This window comes from Vicugna pacos, chromosome 5 (assembly GCF_048564905.1).
Source record: "Vicugna pacos chromosome 5, VicPac4, whole genome shotgun sequence".
In the NCBI taxonomy this organism is placed as follows: Eukaryota; Metazoa; Chordata; class Mammalia; order Artiodactyla; family Camelidae; genus Vicugna; species Vicugna pacos.
The window spans coordinates 88632648-88657075 of record NC_132991.1 but is presented as its reverse complement, the minus strand read 5'-3'; the positions used below and the strand labels follow the sequence as shown (position 1 = coordinate 88657075).

The 24428-nt window shown below is 36.2% G+C and overlaps 1 protein-coding gene across 3 annotated transcripts in view; it reads right to left on the bottom strand.

Moving 5' to 3' along the window:
* SP100 (SP100 nuclear antigen) overlaps positions 1 to 24428 on the bottom strand; it is a 71544-nt gene that overhangs the window by 39705 nt on the left and 7411 nt on the right. For all 3 annotated transcript variants that reach the window (XM_072961829.1, XM_015242318.3, XM_015242317.3), the window contains exons 2-5: positions 6068 to 6230; positions 4802 to 4970; positions 2124 to 2207; positions 740 to 802 (exon numbers count right to left, since the gene is read on the bottom strand). In XM_072961829.1, coding sequence (XP_072817930.1) covers positions 740 to 802; positions 2124 to 2207; positions 4802 to 4970; positions 6068 to 6230 — 479 coding nt within the window. The remainder of the gene's footprint in view (positions 1 to 739; positions 803 to 2123; positions 2208 to 4801; positions 4971 to 6067; positions 6231 to 24428) is intronic.

The window sequence follows — 24428 nt, the reverse complement described above, 5'->3', positions numbered from 1 at the left end:
GATCATCTATACCTCATTTTCAGGGTTTGAGGAAGGTTAAATGAGCTGTTGGCTGCATCGCTATATGAGATACCATGATCAGAAAAAAAATCATTATGATTAATGTTTTAAATTAATAATATTTAAATAATAACATTATTAAGAGTGTTATGCATTAAGGGAGGTTTAAGGGACTGTTATGCATCAAGAGTTTTAAAAAGTGGTTATTGGTTGCTACATTAGCAAAGGGGTTTGTTTTTTGGAGGCCTGTCTGGTGTTTGGAGGGCAGCTCCTGGTCTCTGCCTCAGGGATGTTGGGAGAGGGTTTGCATGGGAGGCAAATAGTGTCCATGATCCTGCGTGAAGGACACAATGGGGGAGGTACCCCCACCCCCCAGGAATGCTCATCACCTGTATTCCCCTGCCACTCTCCCTGCAGCACTGGCCACTGTTGGACATGAGTCAGAGCACCACGGTTGAGGCCAAATCAAGCAAGACAGAGAAGAAAACTGTGAAGCCACGTATACGGGCAAAATGTCCAAGCCCTTCAGGAATTAGCAGCAAGTGCATTTAAGGAGTACAGAAGGAGCGACCGTTGCAGGCAATTCACAGCACTAAGACTCTTATCTAAACTCTTGGAAAAACTGCAGATACAAAGATTGACAATTTTTTGATACAAAGATGTATTCCCACCCCCCAGCACATTCCACAATGGGGCACAAATAGCAAAGGATCACAGAATAGAGTCAATGGGAACAAACCATCATAAGATGAGGACTCTCTGCATGACCAAATCAGACTTTGATATGAGCTTTCACCAGATCCTAGGGGGAAGAAAGTAGAAATCTATTTCAGAAATTGAAGTATGGACTGTGCCATCCTCCCCTAATCTCTTTTTTATAAACAAGAAGCTTAAGACCCCTTGATGATATCAATACAGAGACCATCTGGACCTGGTGGATCTCATCCAATGCTCGCAGTCAGACCTCGGTCCCCAGAGTGGAAGACTCGGGTCAGCTGCATCCCTGGCTGAAAGCACTTCGGCCTGGCCATCTCGCTGCATGTCCTCCACGAGCCATTCAGTAACTAGTGAAGGTTTCTCTTGACTCCCACAAACAGTGAATCTGCCTTTGTCCTCAGAGCTGCCTCTGACTGGCAGCCTTATCTTAGCTCCTGCAAAGCCCTGATGACTCTTCCCCACCCTTCTTCCTCCACCCTCTCCCTGTATTCATCTTTAATTTGTGTTGTTGGCTTTCCATGAGGATTTAGTGTCTGATTCTCCTCCACTTCCTTCAGCTCTTGACATTCTTTTCTCTGTATCTTTCTCTCTGCATATATTTCCTTATTTTTGTTTCATGTTTCTGTCTTTCCTACTGGGTTACCAGGTAGTATCCAGGGCTGCAAACACAGGCTCTGGGTTTAAAATGCCTGGTTCATCCTTACTTGTTTGGCCTTCAGGCCAACTGCATACCCGGTCTCTATAGATTTCAGCTTCCTTATCGGTAAAATGGACACGTAAGTGATAATACTGTCCAATGGCACTAAACCCACAACTGTCGGACGACACGTCCAATTAGGTGAGCCGTTAATAACTTGGCTGTTTTGATTGTGTCCCTTACCCACTCTCCTCCTTCATTTCTTCTTTTTCTTCCTTTCTCTCTCAAAGTACCCACATCCCCTTCTCCATGTCTCTACTGCTTCCTCACCTCTGCATCTATATGACTGCTTTTCTCCTTGAATATTCCTACTCTTGAACAACAACCCCCACATTTAAATCAGTCCCTTCTTCTGCCATCATCAAGCATCTCCTCTTCGATGTTGACTTTGGGCCCATAGTCCTTGGCCTTCACACCTTCACACTGATCTCCTACAGGGATCTTTCTAAATCACAATTACTTCCAGGTCGTCATTCTATTTAAACCTGGTTACTGATACCCTAGGTTCCTCTTGCTGTGTTTCAGTTTGGGGCCAACAGTCTCTTGTCACAGCTAGTCCTCCAGGATACAAACACCCCTCCCTGTCTTCTCCATGGCCCTTCAGCATTTCTTCCCTGATTCTCAATCTTTGCTCAGAACGAGGGCCCCACCTCCCCTTCTCCTTTTCCTCATAGCAGATGAGAATCGGTTTGTACTTGGTCTCAATCACCTTGCTCAAGTCTCAGTTGGATATTAGGCCTCTCCTGCCTCTCTTCTTGGTCACTTCCTTCACAATTAAGTTTCTCTTGAATCACTGAAGGAGAGAGAGAAGAGGACATTTAGAAATCTCCACCAGGGACCCAGGACATCATCTCAAAATTACACATTTAGGAATTTCCAGCTCTCAGGTCCACTCAGAGCTCAGTGGGTCCCAGTCTTTATGGTAATGTTCCCCCATCATCCTCGAACAGAAAGAGAAACCCCAACAAGGGAGCTGCTATGCTCCCCACACAGAAAGGAGCCACTCGAATGCAAGAATAAAGGAGTCATGGAAACATCCTGAGCCTGTTGGTCATATAAAATAAACTTCACATGGCTGGGAAAATACATGTCAAAATGAAAAATGAAAGTGAAGTGTATTTACTGAACTGTTCAAACTATAAGGAAAAAACAGAGATTTCCTCTAGAGAGGGGCTGGATCCCAGGGAGATCTGTGTGTATAAAAAGAGGAAGTCCAAGAGCTTTAAAGACGAGACTAGACAAGAGAAAGGCTGGGCTTAATGGTGTTGGGGAGGATGAGCAGCTCTGGAAGAGAAAAACAAGAGGTGGGGGGAGAGAGCCCCCATAGGGGTCCAGATCCCACACAGGACTCTGAAGCTGCAAGAGGGAGTGCAGGATGTCCCCACGACTCCTGGACCAGGATCTGGGAGGCCACCAAGGAGGGGAGGCCAGGACACCAGCCCAGGACCCCTGCATGTAGGTAACTCAGCAAATGTAGGAGGAAGGAAATGAACCAGGGAGCCTGGGGAATGGGTCCCTGCTGAGACTCTGGGAAGGAGACACTGGGAGGTGGTGGGGCCTGGGTGCTGATGGCAGGAGTACCTCCTAAGACAATGCCTACTAGGGGGTGAGATGGACAGGACTTTGGGAGCCACAGGGGCTTTGTCTTCCTCAGCACATGGTTTCAAATCCCAGCAAAATCAAGTGGAAGGTACAAGGAGAACACAGGGCCCAAAGTCCAGAAAATATGAAGGAGGCCCATGCGCAGGTGTTCTGATGGGGGTGGGGGGCTTCAGCACATGAGATGGAGGTCGGGACCAGGCACTATGAGACCTGTCGCATCCTGGCCACAGTCCCCAGCCTTTCTGCTTTGGTCTCTGACCTGCAGCTCCCTTGGACAGCAGCAGAGACCTCCCCGCCTCCCAGGGGCAGGTGGGTGGCAGCAAGTATAGACTTGGGTCACCCCAGCACGAGTCAGCCTGGGAACTAACATATGTGATGTTGACACTGGATCTGGGAAGGGGATCCCCTGCAGCCTGTGGAGACGACCAGAGCCCCTGAGATGTGGCCAGGAAAGGTAACTGCCATTCCCTTTGTTCCCATGACCTGGGGACATACTGGTTACAAATATAATACTGGCTTGAAATTTGTGACTGAGTGTTAGACTTCCTATATATCTATTTTGACTTGAATGATTTGCTGTAGAAATTACTTTGTTCTAATTAGAAAACATTACTATTGACACAAATCAACAAGCCACGTGCTTTATATCTCCTTTTAAATGTTTTTCCTTGCTTATAAACCCATTAGTGTCTCTTTTTACCTAGTAGTTCAAATTGCTTATTTTATATGCTAGACTTTCCAAAATCTTGCTCAGATGCATCTCTCTTGAATCAGCTCCACCGTCTGCTTCTCACACTTTGATTGAGGGAAATGAATTTGTCCTTGTTTTGAAGACAAACTAGAGCCTTTCACACTCTAGGCCATAATCCCATAACATCCACCCCGCCTCGGGACACGTGAGCATTTCTCTGGTGATGTCTCTATCCCTTATTTGGAGAACTTCATTGACACCAAATTGTGTTGGAATAAGATATTTTCTAAACAAGTTTATATACATATTTGTACATATGTGTGTGTGTGTGTGTGTGTGTGTGTATATATATATCTACACATTTCTCAACTGTGTATAGTTTAGAAAGTATAAATTATGCCTTCCCAGGAAAAAATCATGAATCAAAGATTTAGTTTAATACAACAACAAAAATAGTCCCTGGAAGACAATGTCTTTTGTGATTATTTGAGTAATGTTTCATCCCTTGTGGAGAACATGTTAATAAAACCATTTTTCCTTTAAGGGCAAATTTGATATTGGATTAATTTTCTTGCTCATTATTCCGGAAATTTGATGAAAGTGGCCTTTCTTCTGTGTTACTAGGCCAACCCTGGGATTAGGGCTAAAAATGACCTGTGACTGGTAAATTGCATGTGGGCTGGGAGGGAATACCGATGGACTATACTTGGGTCTTCCTTCAATGTGGTGATTCTTGTAACTCAGCTTGTCCCTCTAGGGGTCCCTGAAAGTTAAGCCTACTGCAAGGGATCTCACAAAAGAGGAGCAACTGATGCTGCCCTGTTGGGATGCTGGGCTTTCTGTCATTTGTTTTTCTGTCTAAATTGGATGCCACGGTGGCTCTGTTGTCCCTTGAGTCTTGAATGGCTAATTAAGCAGATCTCCAGGTGGGTACTGCGCCATAAGCTTTGAGAAGGGTCACGGTTATGTGTGTTTTGTTAACTGTTATATCCCAAATTCCCAGCACCATGTGTGTTATGTGGTAGGAGCTCAATACATGCTTGCTGAAAAAAACTGGCCCTGGACATCAAAAGGTAGATAATAAAGCTAATTACCTTTTTCGAAGCTTTTATAAATGTAATTTAAATCAGGATATTCCTGCATGTTGACCTCGCTGAACAGTGCTTCCAGAAGTGTTACGTCAAATGTGCTCTGCAGCTCATTGAGAACATGGTACACCACTTTTGGTACAGGGACCAGGTTTCTACAAGAATCTTGACAGTCCTTAAAAAATATTGAATGCAGAAAATATAAATGCAAACTTTCAAGTTACAGAAGGGCCCTAGAAATAGACTTCGTGGTTAATGTACTCCATTTTCCCTATATAGGTATCTCCTCATGTAAAGGTTTAGAATTTCCATATTTGTAGGGCTACTAAGTGAAACAAGTAAATACTTCCCCCTTTAAAAACATTCATTTGTGAATCCAATCTCCTCACTCTCATATTAATGAGATTTAAGAAGAAGCAATTTTGAAGAATAAAAGTCGGTTCAAAGTTAATTAATGTGTAGCCCTCTAAAAGCCTGGTCAAATGTTTTAGGAATAGACTTAGCAGGTGATGAGCAGCTGTTCTGTTGACTGGACAGCCTCTTCACCAAGACTGACTGGGCCTGGAAGGGCTCAAGGAAGGCAGGTGACATCTCTCCCTTTTCATGGACTTGGCTATTGAGAAAGCATATTCATAGGACAAGGAGAAGACTTACATCTCTGTCTCTCCAGCAACACCTATGGCTGAAATTAACCCAAATTCCAAGACTCCAGAAATAGCATAAACAAACAAACAAACAAACAAACAAATAAAAACCCCCTGAAAACTACTGGAGAAAGAATAACAAGCATCTACTCCTAAATCTGTCCTAATAACGTATCAGTTCCCTGTGGGCTTTAATGTCCTCAGATCTAACAATTTAAACCGATTTTCACTGAAAAGAAATGCTGTGTTATTATTATTTCATGGAATCATCTCACTTAAATTATTCATCAATTCATTAAAATTGCTTTTAATTCTTAGTTTATGCTACATTGTATGCGTCCCTGCAGGGAATTATGCATCTGCGGAGCACACTTGCTTCAGATCCAGCCTATCTTCGTGCTGCCAGTGGTCGCCATCAGCACCATCTCTTCAGTTAGCAGGACTGTCTCCAATGATACCTGCTTCTCCCCCCCGGCACCTCCCCTTCTACTTTACAACAATACTTGAACATTTGCAACAACACTTGAAAAGGTCTTCTACTCACAGGTGACTCCTTAGTTAATGAGTTGTGCCCATAATGTGGTTTGGAACTGGTTTACCAGACTGTGACGTAATAAACCTCACTTACTTGATACATTTTATCGGTGATAAGTTCACGGTCACGAAGTACCTCAAGGAAAGGAAATGCCTTTTTTATTGCCCTTGAAATCTCCACTTTATGTCTTTTGAAGTGATTGAATACTGTCTCGTAGATAAGCTTGTCATCTATGTTCTGATTTTCTCTGGACATCCTAGGGAGGAAGAATATCATATCAAAATGCTCATTAGGATTCTGGGATGCTTGCGGAGGCTGTCACATTATATATATAAAGGACAGGCTATGAAGAACCAACGTATATAAAGTAAGTGGTTTCAGTAGAGACCAGGATAATTTGAATTGAAGCAACAAAGATATAATTGAAGAAAATGTGGAGGTTAAGAAAGACTGAAGCACAGGACTGAAAAAGTCCATTCTAGTCTGTCTCGATCAAAGCCGTTCTGAAGATATGTTCCCTTACCTGGTATTTTTTTAAGGGCAAAGTTTTTATTTTTTAATTTTTTAATTGAAGTATAGTTGATTAACAATGTGTTAAATTCTGGTGTACAGCACAGTGATTCATTTATACACATATATATTCTTTTTCATATTCTTTTTCATTATAGGCCATTACAAGGTATTGAATATAGTTCCCTGTGCTGTACAGCAGATCTTGTTGTTTAATCTATTTTTGTATAGTAGTCAGAGTCTATGAATCCTGAGCTCCCAATTTAACCCTCCCTATCCCCTTTCTTTATCTGGTATACCTTATCTGGTATTTTTTTAATTATAAAAATTTAAAATGTGTGGATAATCAAGATGGAATAAACAGAGGAATGAAAACAATGGAATAAAAAAAAATCTAATCTTGAAAATGCTTCTTAATTAACAACTAAGAGAAAATAAAACAAGGTGTCCCCTCCTCTGACCTATGGATGTTAAGAGGAACACTGTCCTGTATTATAAAACGAGTTCATAAATGATAAGATGTGGTTAATAATGATACGATATGAATAAATTGAAATTTCTGCAAGATTATCAACATTGTCCTGGGACTTCTGCTTTGTGCTAATAGAAATCTTTCTGTGCTATTGTTTTATGCAGAGAATCTTTCTACACATCTGAATTTCAGAAATTGCTGCTATTTTCTGTGATAGTAATTTTAAACCTAAGCCTGTAATTCTGGTTCTCAGTTGATTGTTTTATTGCTCTGATAATGTTTTAATCGACATTCTGTATTCATAGAAGTCATGAAGACATTAGCTTTCTTTGTCAAACCAGAAGAGAATTATTGCCATTTCTCAGTACCCAAAATGCATTTGGGAATAATAATAAATGTCACATTATTGTGTCAAATTCCTGTAAAAAAAAAAAGGTTTCTGGTTAAATATAGTAGATTAAAGAGAAGCATTTGTCTTCTCTTTTATTAACCTCATCCCCACCTAAAATGCTAATTAAGGTACTGGATTCACAATGACAAGGAGAATGGCAGGGGGCAAGGAGCAGATGAGAGGTATCTACAAAAATCTATAAAACAAAAAGTGTTCAGAGGATCACTAATTACTATAGTAGGTGGAGGATATCCCTAGAGGGCAAGAAAGCAACCAGCGTGCCCTGCAGAACCGTGGAGAGGCAGTGTAGATCACAAGGGAGACGTGGTGCTGAAAATTGACATGTTATTTTATAAATGAAAAACAGAACAGCACACCCTCTACCTCTCAAGTGCATTCTGACCATTTGTACCCAGGCAGCCTCTCAGAGGGAAACACTGCTGTCCTTTCCGTCACCATATGTTAATTTTGCTTGTTCCTGGATTTCAGATACATGAAAATAATACATCATGTGTGCTTTGTATCTGAATTCTTTGCTCATCATCTATGTTGTTGGATGAACAGAAATTTGTTCTTTTTTATTGTTGAAGATATTCCATTGTGTGGACCTACCACAATTTGTTCATTAATTTTCCTGTTAATGGACATTTGGGTAGATGCTAGCCTGGGACTAGTATTAATAAAGCTTGTTATTGTACAGGCTATTTTTTGTGTGTGGCAAGATGTTTTAATTTCTCTTGAGTAAATAATTAGGAATAGAATTGCTGGGTCATTGTGTAGGAATATGTTTAATGGTTTTAGAATCTGTCAAACTACATTTCAAAATCTATTAGAAGCAGTCTTTCTAATTTTAGCCATTTTAGTCTATAAGTGTATAATGTGGTATCTCACATAGTTTTAATTTGTATTTCTTTAATGACTAGTGATACTGAGCATATTTTCATATGCTTATGGCCAATTTATAATTTTCCTTTATGAAATGTCTTTTCAAGTCTTTGCCCCATTTATATTATTGGACTGTCGTTTATTACTTACTGACGGGTAGGAGTTTGTGTATAGTATGGAAAGAAGTGTTTTGTTTAATTCAGGAGTTTAAATACAATGTTAAGGAGAAATGGTGAGAATGGAAGCCCTTGTCTTGTTTCCAGTCTTGGAGAAAAGGCTTTCAGTATCATCAAGTATAATGTCATACATGTATGTATATGTGTCACACATACACATACGACTGAGGAAGTTTCTGTTTATTCCCAGTTTCCTGAGAGTTTTATCATGGACAGATGCTGAATATTATCAAATGCATCTATCGAACTATTCATATGGTTTTCCTTCTTTATTCTTTAATTGGTCAGTCACATTGATTGATTTCCAAAGCCTCCTCTAAGTAGAAGCAGATAATCACAGGTCAGAAGGAAATTTTCAGAAAATTCTCCAGTAACAAAGAAAAAAAAAAAAGAGAGAGAAAAAAGTTACCCCAGGAGAAACAGATATTACAGGAAATAGGAGCAACTTCCAAAACCTCTAATATTTTCAGAGAGATTTGAGAATACACATCACACCCCCCCAATTACAAAAAAGAACCAACAGAGAAAGAGATAGTAGTCTTAGATATTTTTGAAATTGAGTTTTGGAAATTTACTAAGATTTACTAAAATGGTTGTAAAATAAAGTTGGAGAAATGTCCCAGAAAATTAAGTAAAGAGATTAAAAGAACAAAAAAAGAATAAATCTGAAAGAACATATGGGAGGGTAAGATTAATTTAGGGGTCTAACAGCAACCTAATTAGAGTCAAGAAAAATGTGGAAGGAAAGCCAACATATGGAATGGGAGAAACTATTTGTAAACAATGCAACTGACAAGGGTTTAATTTCCAGAGTAATCAAACAGCCCATATAACTCAATAACAAACAAACAAACAACTCAGTCAGAAAATGGGTAGAAAACATAAACAGACATTTCTCCAGTGAAGACATACAGATGGCCAATAGGCACATGAAAAACTGCTCAGTATCACTAATTATCAGAGAAACGCAAATCAAAACTACAGTGAAATTTCATCTCACACCAGTCAGAATGGTCATCATTAAAAAGTTCACAAATGATAACTGCTGGAGAGGGTGTGGAGAAAAGGGAACCCTACTACATTTAGTGGGAGTGTAGTCTAGCACAGCCACTGTGGAGAACAGTATGGAGTTTCCTTAAAAAACTAAAAATAGACTTACCATATGATCCAACAATACAACTCTAGGGAATATATCTGAAGGAAACTCTAATTTGAAAAGATACTTGCACCCCAATGTTCACAGCAGCACTATTTACAATAGCCAAGACATGGAAGCAACCTAAATGCTCATTGATAGCTGACTGGATAAAGAAGATGTGGTGTCTATATAATACAATGGAATTGTACTACTCAGCCATAAAAAATGAAATAATGCCATCTGCAGCAACATGGATGGATTTAGAGATTATTATACTAAGTAAAGTGAGCCAGAAAGAGAAAGAAAAATACCATATGATATCTCTTATATGTGGAATCTAAAAAAAAATCACACAAATGACTTATTTACAAAACAGAAACAGACTCACAGACATAGAAAACAAATAGTTACCAGGGGGAAAGGGAGTGGGGAGGGATAGACTGGGAATTCAGGATTTGCAGATACTGACTACTACATATGAAATAGACAACAAGGTCATACTGTATACCACAGGGAACTATATTTAATATCTTATAATAACCTAGGCTGAAAAAATATGGAAAGGAACATATACATGTATGTAAAACTGAATCACTATGCTGTACACCAGAAACTGGTACTTCGTTGTAAATTGACTACACTTCGATTTAAAAAAAAGATAAGAAGAATTTAATTTGGTCCTGCATACAGTCTACATTTATGCAAGGAAAAAGGTAGAATATTTGGACTGAATCCTGACTTCATTGTTAAAAAAAAGAGAGAGATGCAAGGAAATGCAGAAGAAGGAGGACCATATAAAAAGAATTATTTAAGGAGATATATACCATGGAGTAGAAAGACATGAATTTTTATAGGACTTACAAAAGCAAATTATAAAAGAACCAAACCAAGGCATACCATTATGAAATACCAACACCTTAAAAACAAAGAGAAGAACTTAAAAGCTTCCAGAAAGAATTAAGAAACTGGTCACCTGTGGAGGAATGATAGCAAGAATAGGTTGAGACATCTCATCAGTAACAGATCTAGCCCTTCAAAATGCAGAGTGAATCAGGACAACTACAGACACGTATGGCTGAGAAATTTTACTTTATGAACATCCATTTTGAGTGTTTTTCCTAAAATTTTCTTTATTTCTTTTATGTATATGTCAATACATATATTTAAGATTTTTAAATGCAATTTATACACACTCTAAAATGTTTATGTAATCACTGTCTTACTTTCTATTTTTTGTGTTTTCCAACCACATCTCTCCTTCCTTTCTATCCACATCACTGTCTCCACCCCTTTTGCATAATCCATTTTAATCACCTTGCATGTATTCTTTCCTAAATTCTCCATAAGCTTATAAATCCACTACCTATTTCTGTAACCTACCCATATCTTGGAGTTTTTATTTATCATTTTATATTATAATATTATATAATTTCTTTCCCTGGATTATAAACTGTCTTCTAAATCAAATTTGTCTTTAATATCTTGCAAAACATTCTCTAAGTCATCTAGTATGGTTCTAGTAGGTTTGTTCATTTATCAAATATATAATATTGAACAGCACACACTCATTTTTAGGAAAATTCAACAGGATGAATTCCAGAAAACCAGAGAAGTACAGTAATGACGAAGATGTGAAAATTAGAAACCAGTGGATCCAATTCTAGAAACATAAAGGGAAACCCAAGTTGGCAGTCTGGCAACAATGACCATAGATTGGAACAGGTGATGATTACAGCATATGGATAAGTGCAATGAATGACAGCAGTGTCACAAGGGATAGGAAAAAGGAATTGAGAATACTCTGTTATAAGATATCTTGCTGCAGATGAATTGGTATAAAATGTGTATTGCAATCTCTAGGCAACCACTAAAAACATTTAAAAGTATAATTGGTATGTTAATAGAGGACTAAGATGGAATCATACAAAATGCTAAATTAAAGCTAGAGAAGGCAGAAGAAAGGGGGAAAGAAACAAAGAAAAAATACAATGAATAAAGAAAAGTTACAAACATGATAATATAATCCAATACATCAATAATTACTTTCAGTGTGAATAGTCTAAATACTCCAGTTAAAATCAGAGATTGTCAAAGTGACAGAGAAAACAAGACCCAACTATATATTGTCAATAAGAAAAACCTGTAAATATGAAGACACAGGTTAAGAATAGAGGAGATGCCATTTTAACACTAATCGAAAGAAAGAGTAGCTATTTTATTTCCAGAGAAAAAAGACATTAGAACAATGGAGATTATCACAGAGAAAGAGAGCAATACATATGATATAGGGATCAGTTTTCCAAGAAGACATAACAATCCTTAATGTGTATTTACACATGATAAACACACAGCATCAAATTAAGGTAAAAATTGAAAGAACTGTAATAGAAATAGAAAAATCCACTATTACAGTTAGATACATGGACAATCCTATTTTAGTCATTCATAGGTCAAGCAAGTAGAGAAACATTAAGAATATACTTGACCTAAACATCACTACCAATCAATTTGATCTGTTTGATGGTTAGAATACTCCATCTAACAATAGCAGAATGCACATACTCCTCAGTGCCATCAAGATAGAACACATTATTGGCTATAAAACAAATATTAAGCTTGAAAGAATAGAAAGCATAAAAATTATGTCTTTCAGACAAAAAGGAATTAACTACAAATCAATAACAGAAAGAGGTGGGAAATTCTCCAAATACTTGGAGATTTAAAAATACACTCCTATATAACACAAGGGTCAGAGAAGTATCAAGAGAAATTTTAAAATATTTTGAACTGAATGACAATGAACCTACAACTAATCAAAATTTGTTGGATGTTGAAAAAGCAGTGATTATAAAGAAATATATTTCATTAAATGTACATTTAATAGAAAAGAAGACAGATATAAAATCAACAATCTAAGTTTCTCTACTTTGGAAACTGGGGGGAAGAAAAAGACCAACTTAAGCCTTAAAGCAATGGAAAAAATGAAGTAAAAGAGCAGAAATCAATGAAACTGGAAATAGGAAACAAAAGATAAGACTCCACAAAACCTAAAGCTGGTTCTTGGAAAAGATCAATAAAATTGATAAACTTCTATACAGACTAACTAAAGAAAAAAGAGAAATAAGACACAAATTACCAATGTCAGAAGCGAAAGTAGAATCATCACAACTGATTCTATGAATACTAAAAGTAAAACAAGAAATACTACGAGTAAGTCTATTCCCAAAATTTGATAACTTATATAAAATCGACCAAAGTTGAGAAGGATACAAACAACCAAAACTCACACAAGGAGAAATAGATAATTTGAATAGGCCTATATCCATTAAAAATTGAATTAATAATTAATAACTTTGAAAAAAGTAAGCACTAGGGCCAGGTGGTTTCATTGGTTAATTATACTAAACATTTAAGGAAAAAATGATACCAATTATCCACAATCTTGTCCAGAAAATAGAAGCAAAGGAAACACTTCTTAATTTTTTCTATGAGCCCAGCACTACTGCAGTATCAAAAGCAGATAAAGACAAACTACAGGCCAAATCTCTCATAAACACTGATACAAAAATCTTCAAGATAATATTAACAAATTGCATCCAACAGTATAAAAATATCTATATATAGTGTGACTAAGTGGAATTTATTCCAGATATGCAAGGCTGGTTCAGTCTTTGAAATCAGTCAGTATAATCCACCGTATCACCAAGCTAAAGAAAAAGGTTAGATGACCATATCATTTGATGCAGAAAAGTCATTTGACAAAGTTCATCACTTTTTCATGTAAATCCCCTCACTCAGAAAACTAGAAATAGAGAAGAATATCTTCAAATTGAGAAAAAACATCTATTTTTAAAAACCCATATTTAGTATCATATTTACTGTTGAAAACCTGGACATCTTCCTAAGATCAGAAACAAGGCAAAGATGCACTCTTTTACCATTCCTATCAAACAATGTACTGGAAGGCACAGCTACTACAAAAGAAAAAAAGAGAGAGAGAGAAAAGGAAATTTAACGTACAGAGTTTGGGAAGGAAGAATAAAACTGCCTTTGTTTTCAGATAACATGATTGACTTTGTAGAAAATCCCAAGGAGTGCACACACACAAAAACATCTCCTGGGACTAATAGGTAAGTATAGCAAGTTTGCTGGACACAAGGTTAATATACAATCAATTGCTTTTGTATATACTAACACTAAAAAATTGGAATTTGAAATGCAAGAAGATGCCATTTACAATAGCATCAAAAATGTGAAATCCTTAGGTATGAATCTAACAAAATACGTACATGATCTATATGCAGAAAGTTGTTCTAGAAAGAGAGGATTTGTACTTTGAAAAATATAATAGTAATTACTTTGACGTAAAATTTCAAATTATAAACAAAATGTTGAACTGAGTATAGGGAAATTTGAATTAAATTATTTCTTTTAAATATGAAAAACTTGAACAATATTGTTTCAAATTTAATACTAAGGAATACAGAAATGTAAAGTTAAAATTATTTTGAAAAGTTGAAAGTAACCACTGGTTGAATGAGATCAGGCTCTATAAAACACTAAGAGATAAAAAGTAAACATTGCTTGCATTTTTACAGAGAAAAAAAATAGGAATTCTAAAAGCTAAAACAGAAAAAATATACATAATTTAAACCACTAAATGTGAAAAAAAAAATCAAAAAAATGGGCAGAAGACCTAAACAAGCAATTCTCCAATAAAGACATACCGATGTCCAATAGGCACATGAAAAAATGCTTAATTTCACAACTTATCAGAGAAATGCAAATCAAAACTACAGTGAGGTATCACCTCACACCAGTCAGAATGGCCATCATTAAAAAGTTCACAAATTACAACTGCTGGAGAGGGTGTGAAGAAAAGGGAATCCTCCTACAGTTAGTGGGAATGCAGTCTAGTACAGCCATCATGGAAGACAGGATGGAGATTCCTTAAAAACTAAAATAGACTTATCATATGATCCAGCAATCCTATTCCTAGGCATATATCTGGAGAGAACTCTAATTCAAAAAGATATATGCACCTCAGTGTTCATAGCAGCACTATTTACGATAGCCAAGACATGGAAACAACCTTAATGGCAATCAACAGATGACTGGATAAAGAAGTTATGGTATAGTTATATAATGGAATACTATTCAGCCATAAAAAGTAAACTAATGCTATTTGCAGCAATATGGATGGACTTGGAGATCATCATTCTAAGTGAAGTAAGCCAGAAGCAGAAAGAAAAATACCATATGATATCACTCATGTGTGTAATCTAAAAAAAAAATGACACAAATGAACCTATTTACAAAACAGAATTGGAATCACAGACATAGAGAATGAATATGGTTACCAGGGGGTAAATGGGGTGGGAAGGGATAAATTGGAAGTTCAAAATTTGCAGATACTAACAACTATATACAAAATAGATAAACAACAAGTTTCTACTGTATACCACGGGGAACTATATTCAGTATCTTGTAGTAACCTATAATGAGAAAGAATATGAAAAGGAACACATTTATGTATATGTATGACTGAAACATTATGCTGTACACCAGAAATTGATACAACATTGTAAACTGACTATACTTCAGTAAAAAACCCACTAAATGTAAATGAAAAATGATATTGAAAGGCACAGGATCAAAATAGAATCCAACAAGAGACACAAGAAAGACAAAGTGACACAAAATTTGTTAAAGTCAAAGATAAGCAAGTTATAAATGACAAATGCTGGAGAGGCTGTGGAGAAAAGGGAACTCTCTTACACTGCTGGTGGGAATGCAGTTTGGTGCAGCCACTATGGAAAACAGTGTGGAGATTCCTCAAAAGACTAGGAATAGACTTACCATATGACTCCTGGGCATATAACCAGAAGGAACCCTACTTCAAAACAACACCTGCACCCCAATGTTCATAGCAGCACTATTTACAATAGTCAAGACATGGAAACAGCCTAAATGTCCATCAACAGATGACCGGATGAAGAAGATGTGGTATATTCGTACAATGGAATACTGTTCAACCATTAAAACGACAACATAACGCCATTGGCAGCAACATGGATGTCCCTGGAGAATGTCATTCTAAGTGAAGTAAGCCAGAAAGAGAAAGAAAAATACCATATGAGATCGCTCATATGTGGAATCTAAAAAAGAAAATAAAAGAAAAAGACAAATGAACATAAATATAAAACAGAAACAGACTCATAGACATAGCAAAAAAACTTGCAGTTGCCAGGGGGGAAGGGGGTGGGAAGGGACAGACCGGGGGTTCGAAATTTGTAGACACTGAAAGGCATATATAGAATAGATAAACAAGATTACACTATATAGCCCAGAGAAATGTATACGAGATCTTGTGGTAGCTCATGGTGAAAAAGAATGCGACAATGAATGTTCATGTATAACTGAAAAATTGTACTCTACAATGGAAACTGGCACAACATTGTAAACTGACTATAGCTCAATAAAATAAAATTTAAAAAAAGAAAAAAGATAAGCAAATTATGGTATTCAAATATAAACAAAACAAAAAAATAAAGATACTCATATCCATTGCAAACCAAAACTCAAGAAACAATAGGACAAATGTTTTATCAATATCAAGAAACAATTCATCTGTAGTTCATAACTCTTGACATATTCCAAAAATGATCAAAATATACATGCTTTGGATAAATTGACAAGAATGATTTATTATTTAATCCTGTGACTTAAAAACAGAACACAACATTTTTTCCCCAATGTCCTTTAAATGCACATCAGAATGGATCATAATGCCAACCACAAAAGAAATCTTGATAAGCTATAATCAGATGCTAAATAGGTTGCATGTTAAAGAAAATAAACAACCCAGAGATTTTATAAAATAGAACAAAAAATACTCGTTGGTTCAAAGATATTTTGTGGTTAGAGGCTATTTCAAATAAAAAGTGGAAGAAAATGGAAAATAGTAAAATGAGAATGAGTAAAGATGGCTTAGCATTAGCAAATCTCTTTACATAAGTTGTTACATCAACAAACAAAAGGAGAAAAAAGTATACAAATATATCTGTAAATAATTTTAAAAGGGAATTTGTTGACTTAACAGCTATTTTTATAAAAACTACAAGAAACACACAGATGCTTAACACAATATAAAGTCCCCCAAAATAACAAATATTATAGTAAACATTAAAATGATGAAATAATTTAAATAGAAAAAACCAAGGATGCCTACCATTTCCATAATTGTTATATATATGCATATATTTTAGAAGTTTTGGCTATTGCAGTAGGATAAGAAAATGAAGTCATGGACCTATATGAAGAAAGTATGGACCTATATGAAGAAAAATCTATAAAATCTTATTTGAAGGAAATTAAATAAAATCTAACTATACAGAGATATATAAGGTGCCCCCAATGAAGAAAGCATAGTAATTTAAAAATGTCAGTCCTTTGGAAATTATCATAAAAATGTGGTACACTTGCAACTTTTAATCCCATTGAAAGTGAATAAAGTATTATAGAAACATACATGACAGAATAAATATCTGAGTCAAGCCAAGAAAAAAACATAAAAAGAATGTAGGTGGAGGAAGATTTAATAGATTTAAATGTAAAAAAAGCAATCCAGACATTAAAAGACAATGTAGAAAATATTTTCAACACATAAGACAAAAGGTTAATATATCTGATGTACAAAGATTCCAGCCTACTGATAAAATATGACAAATAACTCCAAAGAAAATGAACTTGAATAGGCAGCTTAGGGAAGAGAAAATGAAAATGTTAATAAACATATGAATACAAACAAACTAAAACATCAATGAGAAACCATTTCTCACCCATTAGACTGGCAAACACAACTTTGTAAACGACACTGCAGTGTGGGAGAAGATTCAGAGAAACATTCGTTCATTGCTGGCATGAGTATGAGTTGCTGAAGCCTTTTCAGAAAAGATCTGGCAATATCTACTAAATTTTAAGACTCACTACAGATTGACCCAGCAGTCAGCCCTACTTTTGGAATCTATCTTGTGGAAATAAAAACACCAATATGCATTTTACAGAAATAAAAGCTCCAGACATTTCAGTAGCTCCCATTTTCCCCAGAGTAAAAGCTAAGTTCTTATATGGTTCAGATGACCTGAAATGATACAGCCCTTCTCTCTTTTCCTCTACCTCACTGCTCTCTGGCCACAGCCTTCTCTTTGCTGTTTCTTTACACCAGGCACACTACAGCTCTAGGAACATGGTGCTGACTCTCTCCTCTGGGTGATACGTTCTTTGCCCAGAAATCCACACAGTGAACTAACTCCCTCATCTCTTTAAGGTCCTTGCTCCACATCACCTTCTCAATGAGGACTGGTTTGACCAATCTACTGAAAATCACAACCATAGCCTACCACCTTTATGAATACTCCCAACCACCTAATCTGGCTCTTTTTTTGGTCCATGTCCTTATTATTACCTAACATACTAAAGTAATCAATTACTTATTTTATGTAGTGTTTATTGTCTTATTCATTGGCTATTCATTGATTGTCTACTCCCAAAGTACACATGCCATACTATAGGAATTTTGTCTGGTTTTTCCCTTAATTTTCCCGGAGTCCCTGATACACACAAAGCACTAATAAATATTTATTGATAGATGCCCATAAGTACAAAAGTTTTTATTGAACATTGTGGGGGGTTTTTTTGTAGCAAAATATACAACAGTAACAATATAACACTGACCCCTAAATCTGAAAACAACCAAATTGTCCATTAAGTTGAATGGTTGAGTAAATAATGGTAAATACACATTGCTGGAATATTACATATCTATTTATTTTTAATAATTTGGATGGAAGGGCATTAATTTATTAATGAATAATAAACAAGTTCATATTAATATATTATGACTCAATTTTTATATAAACCCAAAGTAACAAAATCTTTTACTTGTGTGTAAAGTTTAGAACAAATGTTGGGAAAGGCATGAGATGCTACATCCCAGCCTGTTAACACTGGCTTAGTGAAGAGTGTCAGAGTTACATCCAGGTCCCTTCAGACCCTTATTTTATCATTTTTTGGTAACATCAGAGGAAGTAGAAATAATAGAGGCAACAGAGTAAGACTTTACAGTAAGTATATTTACTACTCCTGCAGCTTATAAGATAACAAACTTCTATAAAACAACTAACTGGAAAACTTAGAAATTTAAAAGTTGTTTTTCCAAATTCAAATATAAACATAGTCAAAATTATAAAATATTTAGGAATAAATTTAACAAACGGAAGATAAGATTTATGTGCCAAAACTACAAAACATTGCTAAGAAAAATTAAATACTGAAATAAATAGAAACTTTCTGGAAGACTCAATGTTTCTATTTTTATTTTTATTTATTTATTTTGAGGGGGTGGCAGTTAGGTTTATTTACTTATCTTGACAGAGATACTGGGGATTGAACCCAGAACCTTGTGCATGTTAAACATGCACTCTACCACTGAGCTATATCCTTCCCCTCCAATACTCAGTGTTTTTAAGATGGCAATTCTCCCCAAACTGATCTATAGATTCAATCAATTCCTATCAAAATCTTAGCAGGCCTTTTTGAAAGAAACTGATTAGCTGGTCTTAAAATTTATATGGAAATGCAAAGGACCCAGAATTGTAAAAATAATCTCCTCCTCTCTTAGAGTAATGGAAATAAAAACAAAAATAAACAAATGGGAACTAATTAAACTTAAAAGCTCTTGCACAGTAAAGGAAACCATCAACAAAATGAAAAGACAACCTATGGAATGAGATAAAATATTTGCAAATGATGCAACTGACAGGGGCTTAATTTTCAAAATATACAAACAGCTCATATAGCTCAATATCAAAAAAACAAATAACCCAACCAAAAAATGGGCAGAAGGCCTAAATAGACACTTCTCCAAAGAAGAAATACAGCTGGCTAACAGGCACATGAAAAGATAGTAAACATTGCTAATTATTAGAGAAATGCAAATCAAAACTACAATGAGGCTTCACCTCACACTGGTCAGAATGGCCATCATCAAAGTCTACAAATAATAAATGCTAGAGAGGGTGTGGAGAAAAGGAAACCTTCCTATTCTGCTGATGGAAATGTAAACTGGTGCAACCTCTACGGAAAACAGTATGAATGATCCTTAAAAAACTAAAAACAGAGGCCTGAATGGACACCTGATTGAATCCTTGAGAACAAACAAATAATAGAATAAGAGCTAGAAAGTAAGTAACTCTTCAAAAAACCTTAGAAGAAATAGATGGAATTTTAAAAAACTACTGTCCTTAGTAGTAGAAAGACAATATTGAATTCATTTCACAAAAAGAATGGTATAAAAAAGAAGCAATTTTTCACTACTGGACATAAATCCAGAGAAAATATAATTTGAAAAAACACACCCACCCCAGTGTTCACAGTGGCACTATTTACAATAGCCAAGACATGGAAACAACCTAAATGTCCATCAACAGATGATTAAATAAAGAAGATGTGATATGTATATATACTGGAATATAGGATACTACTCAGTCATAAAAAGAATAAAATAATGCCATTTGTAGCAACATGGATGGACTTGGAGACTGTCATTCTAAGTGAAGTAAGCCAGAAAGAGAAAGAAAAATACTATATGATATCGCTTATATGTGGAATCTAAAAAAAGACACAAATGAACTTATCAAAACAGAAACAGACTCACAGACATAGAGAACAAACTTACAGTTACCAGGGGGTAAATGGGGTGGGAAGGGATAAATTGGGAGTTCAAAATTTGCAGATACTAACTACTATATATAAAATAGACAACAAGTTTCTACTGTATAGTACAGGGAACTATATTCCGTATCTTGTAGTAACCTATAATGAAAATGAATATGAAAATAAATATATGTATGTATATGAATGACTGAAACATGCTGTACACCAGAAATTGATACAATATTGTAAACTGATTACACTTCAATAACAAAGAATGCAAAAAGGTAGCAATTTTTAAAAAGAGCTTTTGGAAATTTAAAATATGATACCAGAAATTTAAAAATCATTAGAACGAATGAGCAACCTGAGAAAATTTCACAGATAGTAGATTCAAAAGAAAAAAATACAAACATTTGTCTCAAAACCCTGAAAATCAAGAAGCTTATAGAGGCTCAACCTGGGAGAGCTAATATCCAACTATCAGGAATTTCAAAAAGATAGAAGAAAGCAGAAGGGAGGAAATTACTGAATAAATATTACAAGTAAAATTGTGTGAATTGAAATAAGTAGGTTTCCATCTGAAAGGGCCCTGGAGTACTCAGAACAATGATTAAAACCAACACTCACTAAGGCAAACCATCATCAAATTTCAGAAATCAAAGGATTGAAGAGAAGAACCAGAAAGTCTCAGAGAGGCAAAACAGCGACATACAAAAAAATAAAAAATAAAAAAGGATCAAGAATCAGAATGGCACAGAAGAGATCAAGATGGCATAGTAGAGGGACTTGAAGCTCACCTCCTCTCACAAATGCATGAAAGATACATCTACATGTGGAATAACTCTAACAGAGTATCTACTGAAAGCTTGTGGAAAATCTCATACAACGAAAGCTGTAAGAAAGATCCTTATGTCACTGCACTGGATGAAGGGAAAAGGGAAAAGGGAAAAGGGAAAAGGGAAAAGAAGAGGAATTGGGATGGGACCTGCACACCTGGGAGGGAGCTGTGAAAGAGGAGAGGTTCTCTCACCCTGGCAAACTCCTTCACCAGCTAGGAGTTCAGCTAGGACACAGGAAGCTTCAGAGGCTTGAGAGAAAAGTGTAGAAGCTGGCCTGCCACCCCTTATGGTAGAAAGACACCAGCACAGATGGTCCTTGCCATGTGGCCTTTACTTCCCTGCGTGTGCAGCAACTGAGTGCTGAAACTCAGGCTTCTGCAGACAGACACAGGGAGCGGATTTGGTTTGGGTGCACAGAGACATCCTTAAAGGTCTGGAGTGTGGCCCAGGCCACAACTTGGGGTGCATGCACGATGGAGAGTGGGCCCACCATAGGAGCCCCATTGTCAATGAAGGAAGGGAGGGGTGTGAATCTGCCATAGCAGCCTCATTATCAGTGTGCTCACAGTGGGGTTCAGCTCCAGACACTTTAGGTTTTGCAAATTTTGTGGGCTTGCACCCACAGAGGCAGGGCTGAAATCTGAGCTGATTACTGGTGCTTCCCAGTGGAGGTAGCCGCCAAGGGCAGTGCCAGCAACAGTGATTTTTGTGGGCATGCATATTGGGTGGCAGGCAGTGTCACAGAGTTGCACATTCCTGTGGACAGCTCCTGGGCAAGAACACACAGCAGCTCCTTTTCCAGAGGGAGCAATCCAGTCCTGCCTACCTCACGTTGCATCTACAGCCAGATCTGGTGGCTTCTACTCCAGTTGTGAAGCAGACCCTGCCCCAGTAGGGTTGCAACTACCACAGAGCAAAGAGGAGGCCCCACCCAACATCCAGTGCAGGCTCTAGTCACCTCAACACCAAACACATGCCCTAACAAGGGAACAACGGTCAGCACACACTGAGAAAAGATGGGGCAAGCCCTCATACCAAAAAGAACCCTCATACCAAAATATTAGACTCATACTATGTACACAGGATCATTCCCACATACTTCAAGACCACAGTAGATAACTATTTCTTCTAAATTCATCAAGTCAGAGAAATATAAGCAAAATGAAAAGGCAGAGGAATTATGTCTAATTAAAAGAACAAGCAGAATCCCCTGAAAAAACAATGAAACAGACCTCTGCAGTCTACTAGACCCCAAGTACAAAAAGGAGGTAATAAAAATACTGAAGGAATTAAGAAAGACTATTGATAGAAATGCAGATCACTGTAATAAGGAACTAGAAACATGAAGAGGTGCTAATAAAAATGAGACAACTCAATTGCCAGATGAAAACTGAGCTAAATGCAATAAATAGCATTTAGATAAATACATTAATAATTAGCATTAAATAATGCAGAAGAATGAATAAATGAGCTGGAAAATGGAGTAACATAAATAATACAATCAGAGCAACACACAGAAAGACAAATGAAATAAAACAAACAAACAAAAAACAAGATCTATGGGACAATATAAAGCTTGCCAATCTACACATGGTAGGAATCCCAGAGGAGAAGAAAGCGAATAGGAGATCAAAATGTATTTGAAGAAATTATGGCTGAAAACTTCCCGTATCTAAAGAAGGAAACTGATAAACAGATACAGGAAGCATGGAGGATCCCTCAAAAAATGAATCCAAACAGATCTACTCCAAGAGATATCATAATTAAAATGGCAACAGTTAAAGATAAAGAGGGTTCTAAAGGCAGCAAAAAACAAAAACAAAAACAAAAAATAAACAAACAAAAAACCAAAATCAGTTATAAGAGAAGTCCCATAAGGCTAACAGCTGATTTCTTTACAAAAACTTTGCAGGTCAGAGGGAGTGGCAAGATCTATTCAAAGTCCTGAAAGGGAAAAATCTGCAACCTAGGATACTCTATCCAGCAAGACTATCTTTTAGAATAGAAGGAGAGATAAAGAATTTCTCAGACAAGCAAAACTAAAAGAATATAGCAATATCACACCCATCCTAAAAGAAATATTAAAAGGTCTCCTCTAAATAGAAAAAAAGTGAGAATCTATAGGAAAGGGAAAAATCACAATAGGAAAGGTATAGATAGATAGATAGATAGATAGATAGATAGATAGATAGATATAGATATCTATATATAATATAGATAAATATAGCTATAGATTGAAGATCACTTAAAGTCAATACACAAATTTAAAAAAAATTTTAAAAATCTGTGAAAGCAATTATAACTACAATGAACGGCAAAAGGATAAAATAAGGATGTAAAATAGAACATCAAAATCACAAAACATGGAGGAAGGGGTAAGAAAGTGTAGCTCTTTTAGAATGTGAGTTTATATGAGTATCAGTCGAAAGCAAGTAGCTACAATTATGGGTGAACACTCTTGAAGCCAGGGTAACCACATAAATCAAAAACATACAACAGATTCACAAAAACCAAAAAGAAAGAAACTCAAGCACAATACAAAAGAAAACCATCAAACTACAAAAGGAAAAACAAAAACGGAACAAAGAAGAAATCCAAAATCAACTAGAAAACAGGGTTTATAATGGCAATAAATACTTACTTATCAATAATTACTTTAAGGATCAATGGATCAAATGGTCCAATCAAAATACACAGAGTGGCAGACTGGATAATAAAAAAGAACCTACAATGTGCTGCCTACAAGAGACCCACCTTAGGCAGAAATACGCATATGGATTGAAAGTGAGGGGATGAGAAAAGATATTTTGTACAAATGGAAATGACAAGAAAGCAAGGGTACCAATACTCTTATCAGACAAAACAGACTTTAAAACAAAGGCCATAAAGAAAGACAAAGAAGGACACCATATAATGATAAAAGAATCAATACAAGAAGAAGATATCACACTCATTAACATATATGTACATAATATAGGAGCACCTAAATGCATAAAACAAGTACTAACAGACATAAAGGGATAAATTGATGGGAATACAATAATAGTAGGAGACTGACATCAATGGATAGATTTTTCAGACAGAAAATCAGTAAGACAATAGAGATCCTAAATGACATAATAGAACAGTTAGATTTAATTGTTATCTACAGGACACTACACCCAAAAAGAAACAGAATACACATTTTTTCCCAGTGCACATGGGACATTCTCTAGTATAGACCACATACTAGGACAGAAACAAACCTCAATACATTTAAGAGGATAGAAATTATTTCAAGCATCTTTTCTGACCACAATGGCATGAAACTAGAAATCAACCACAAAG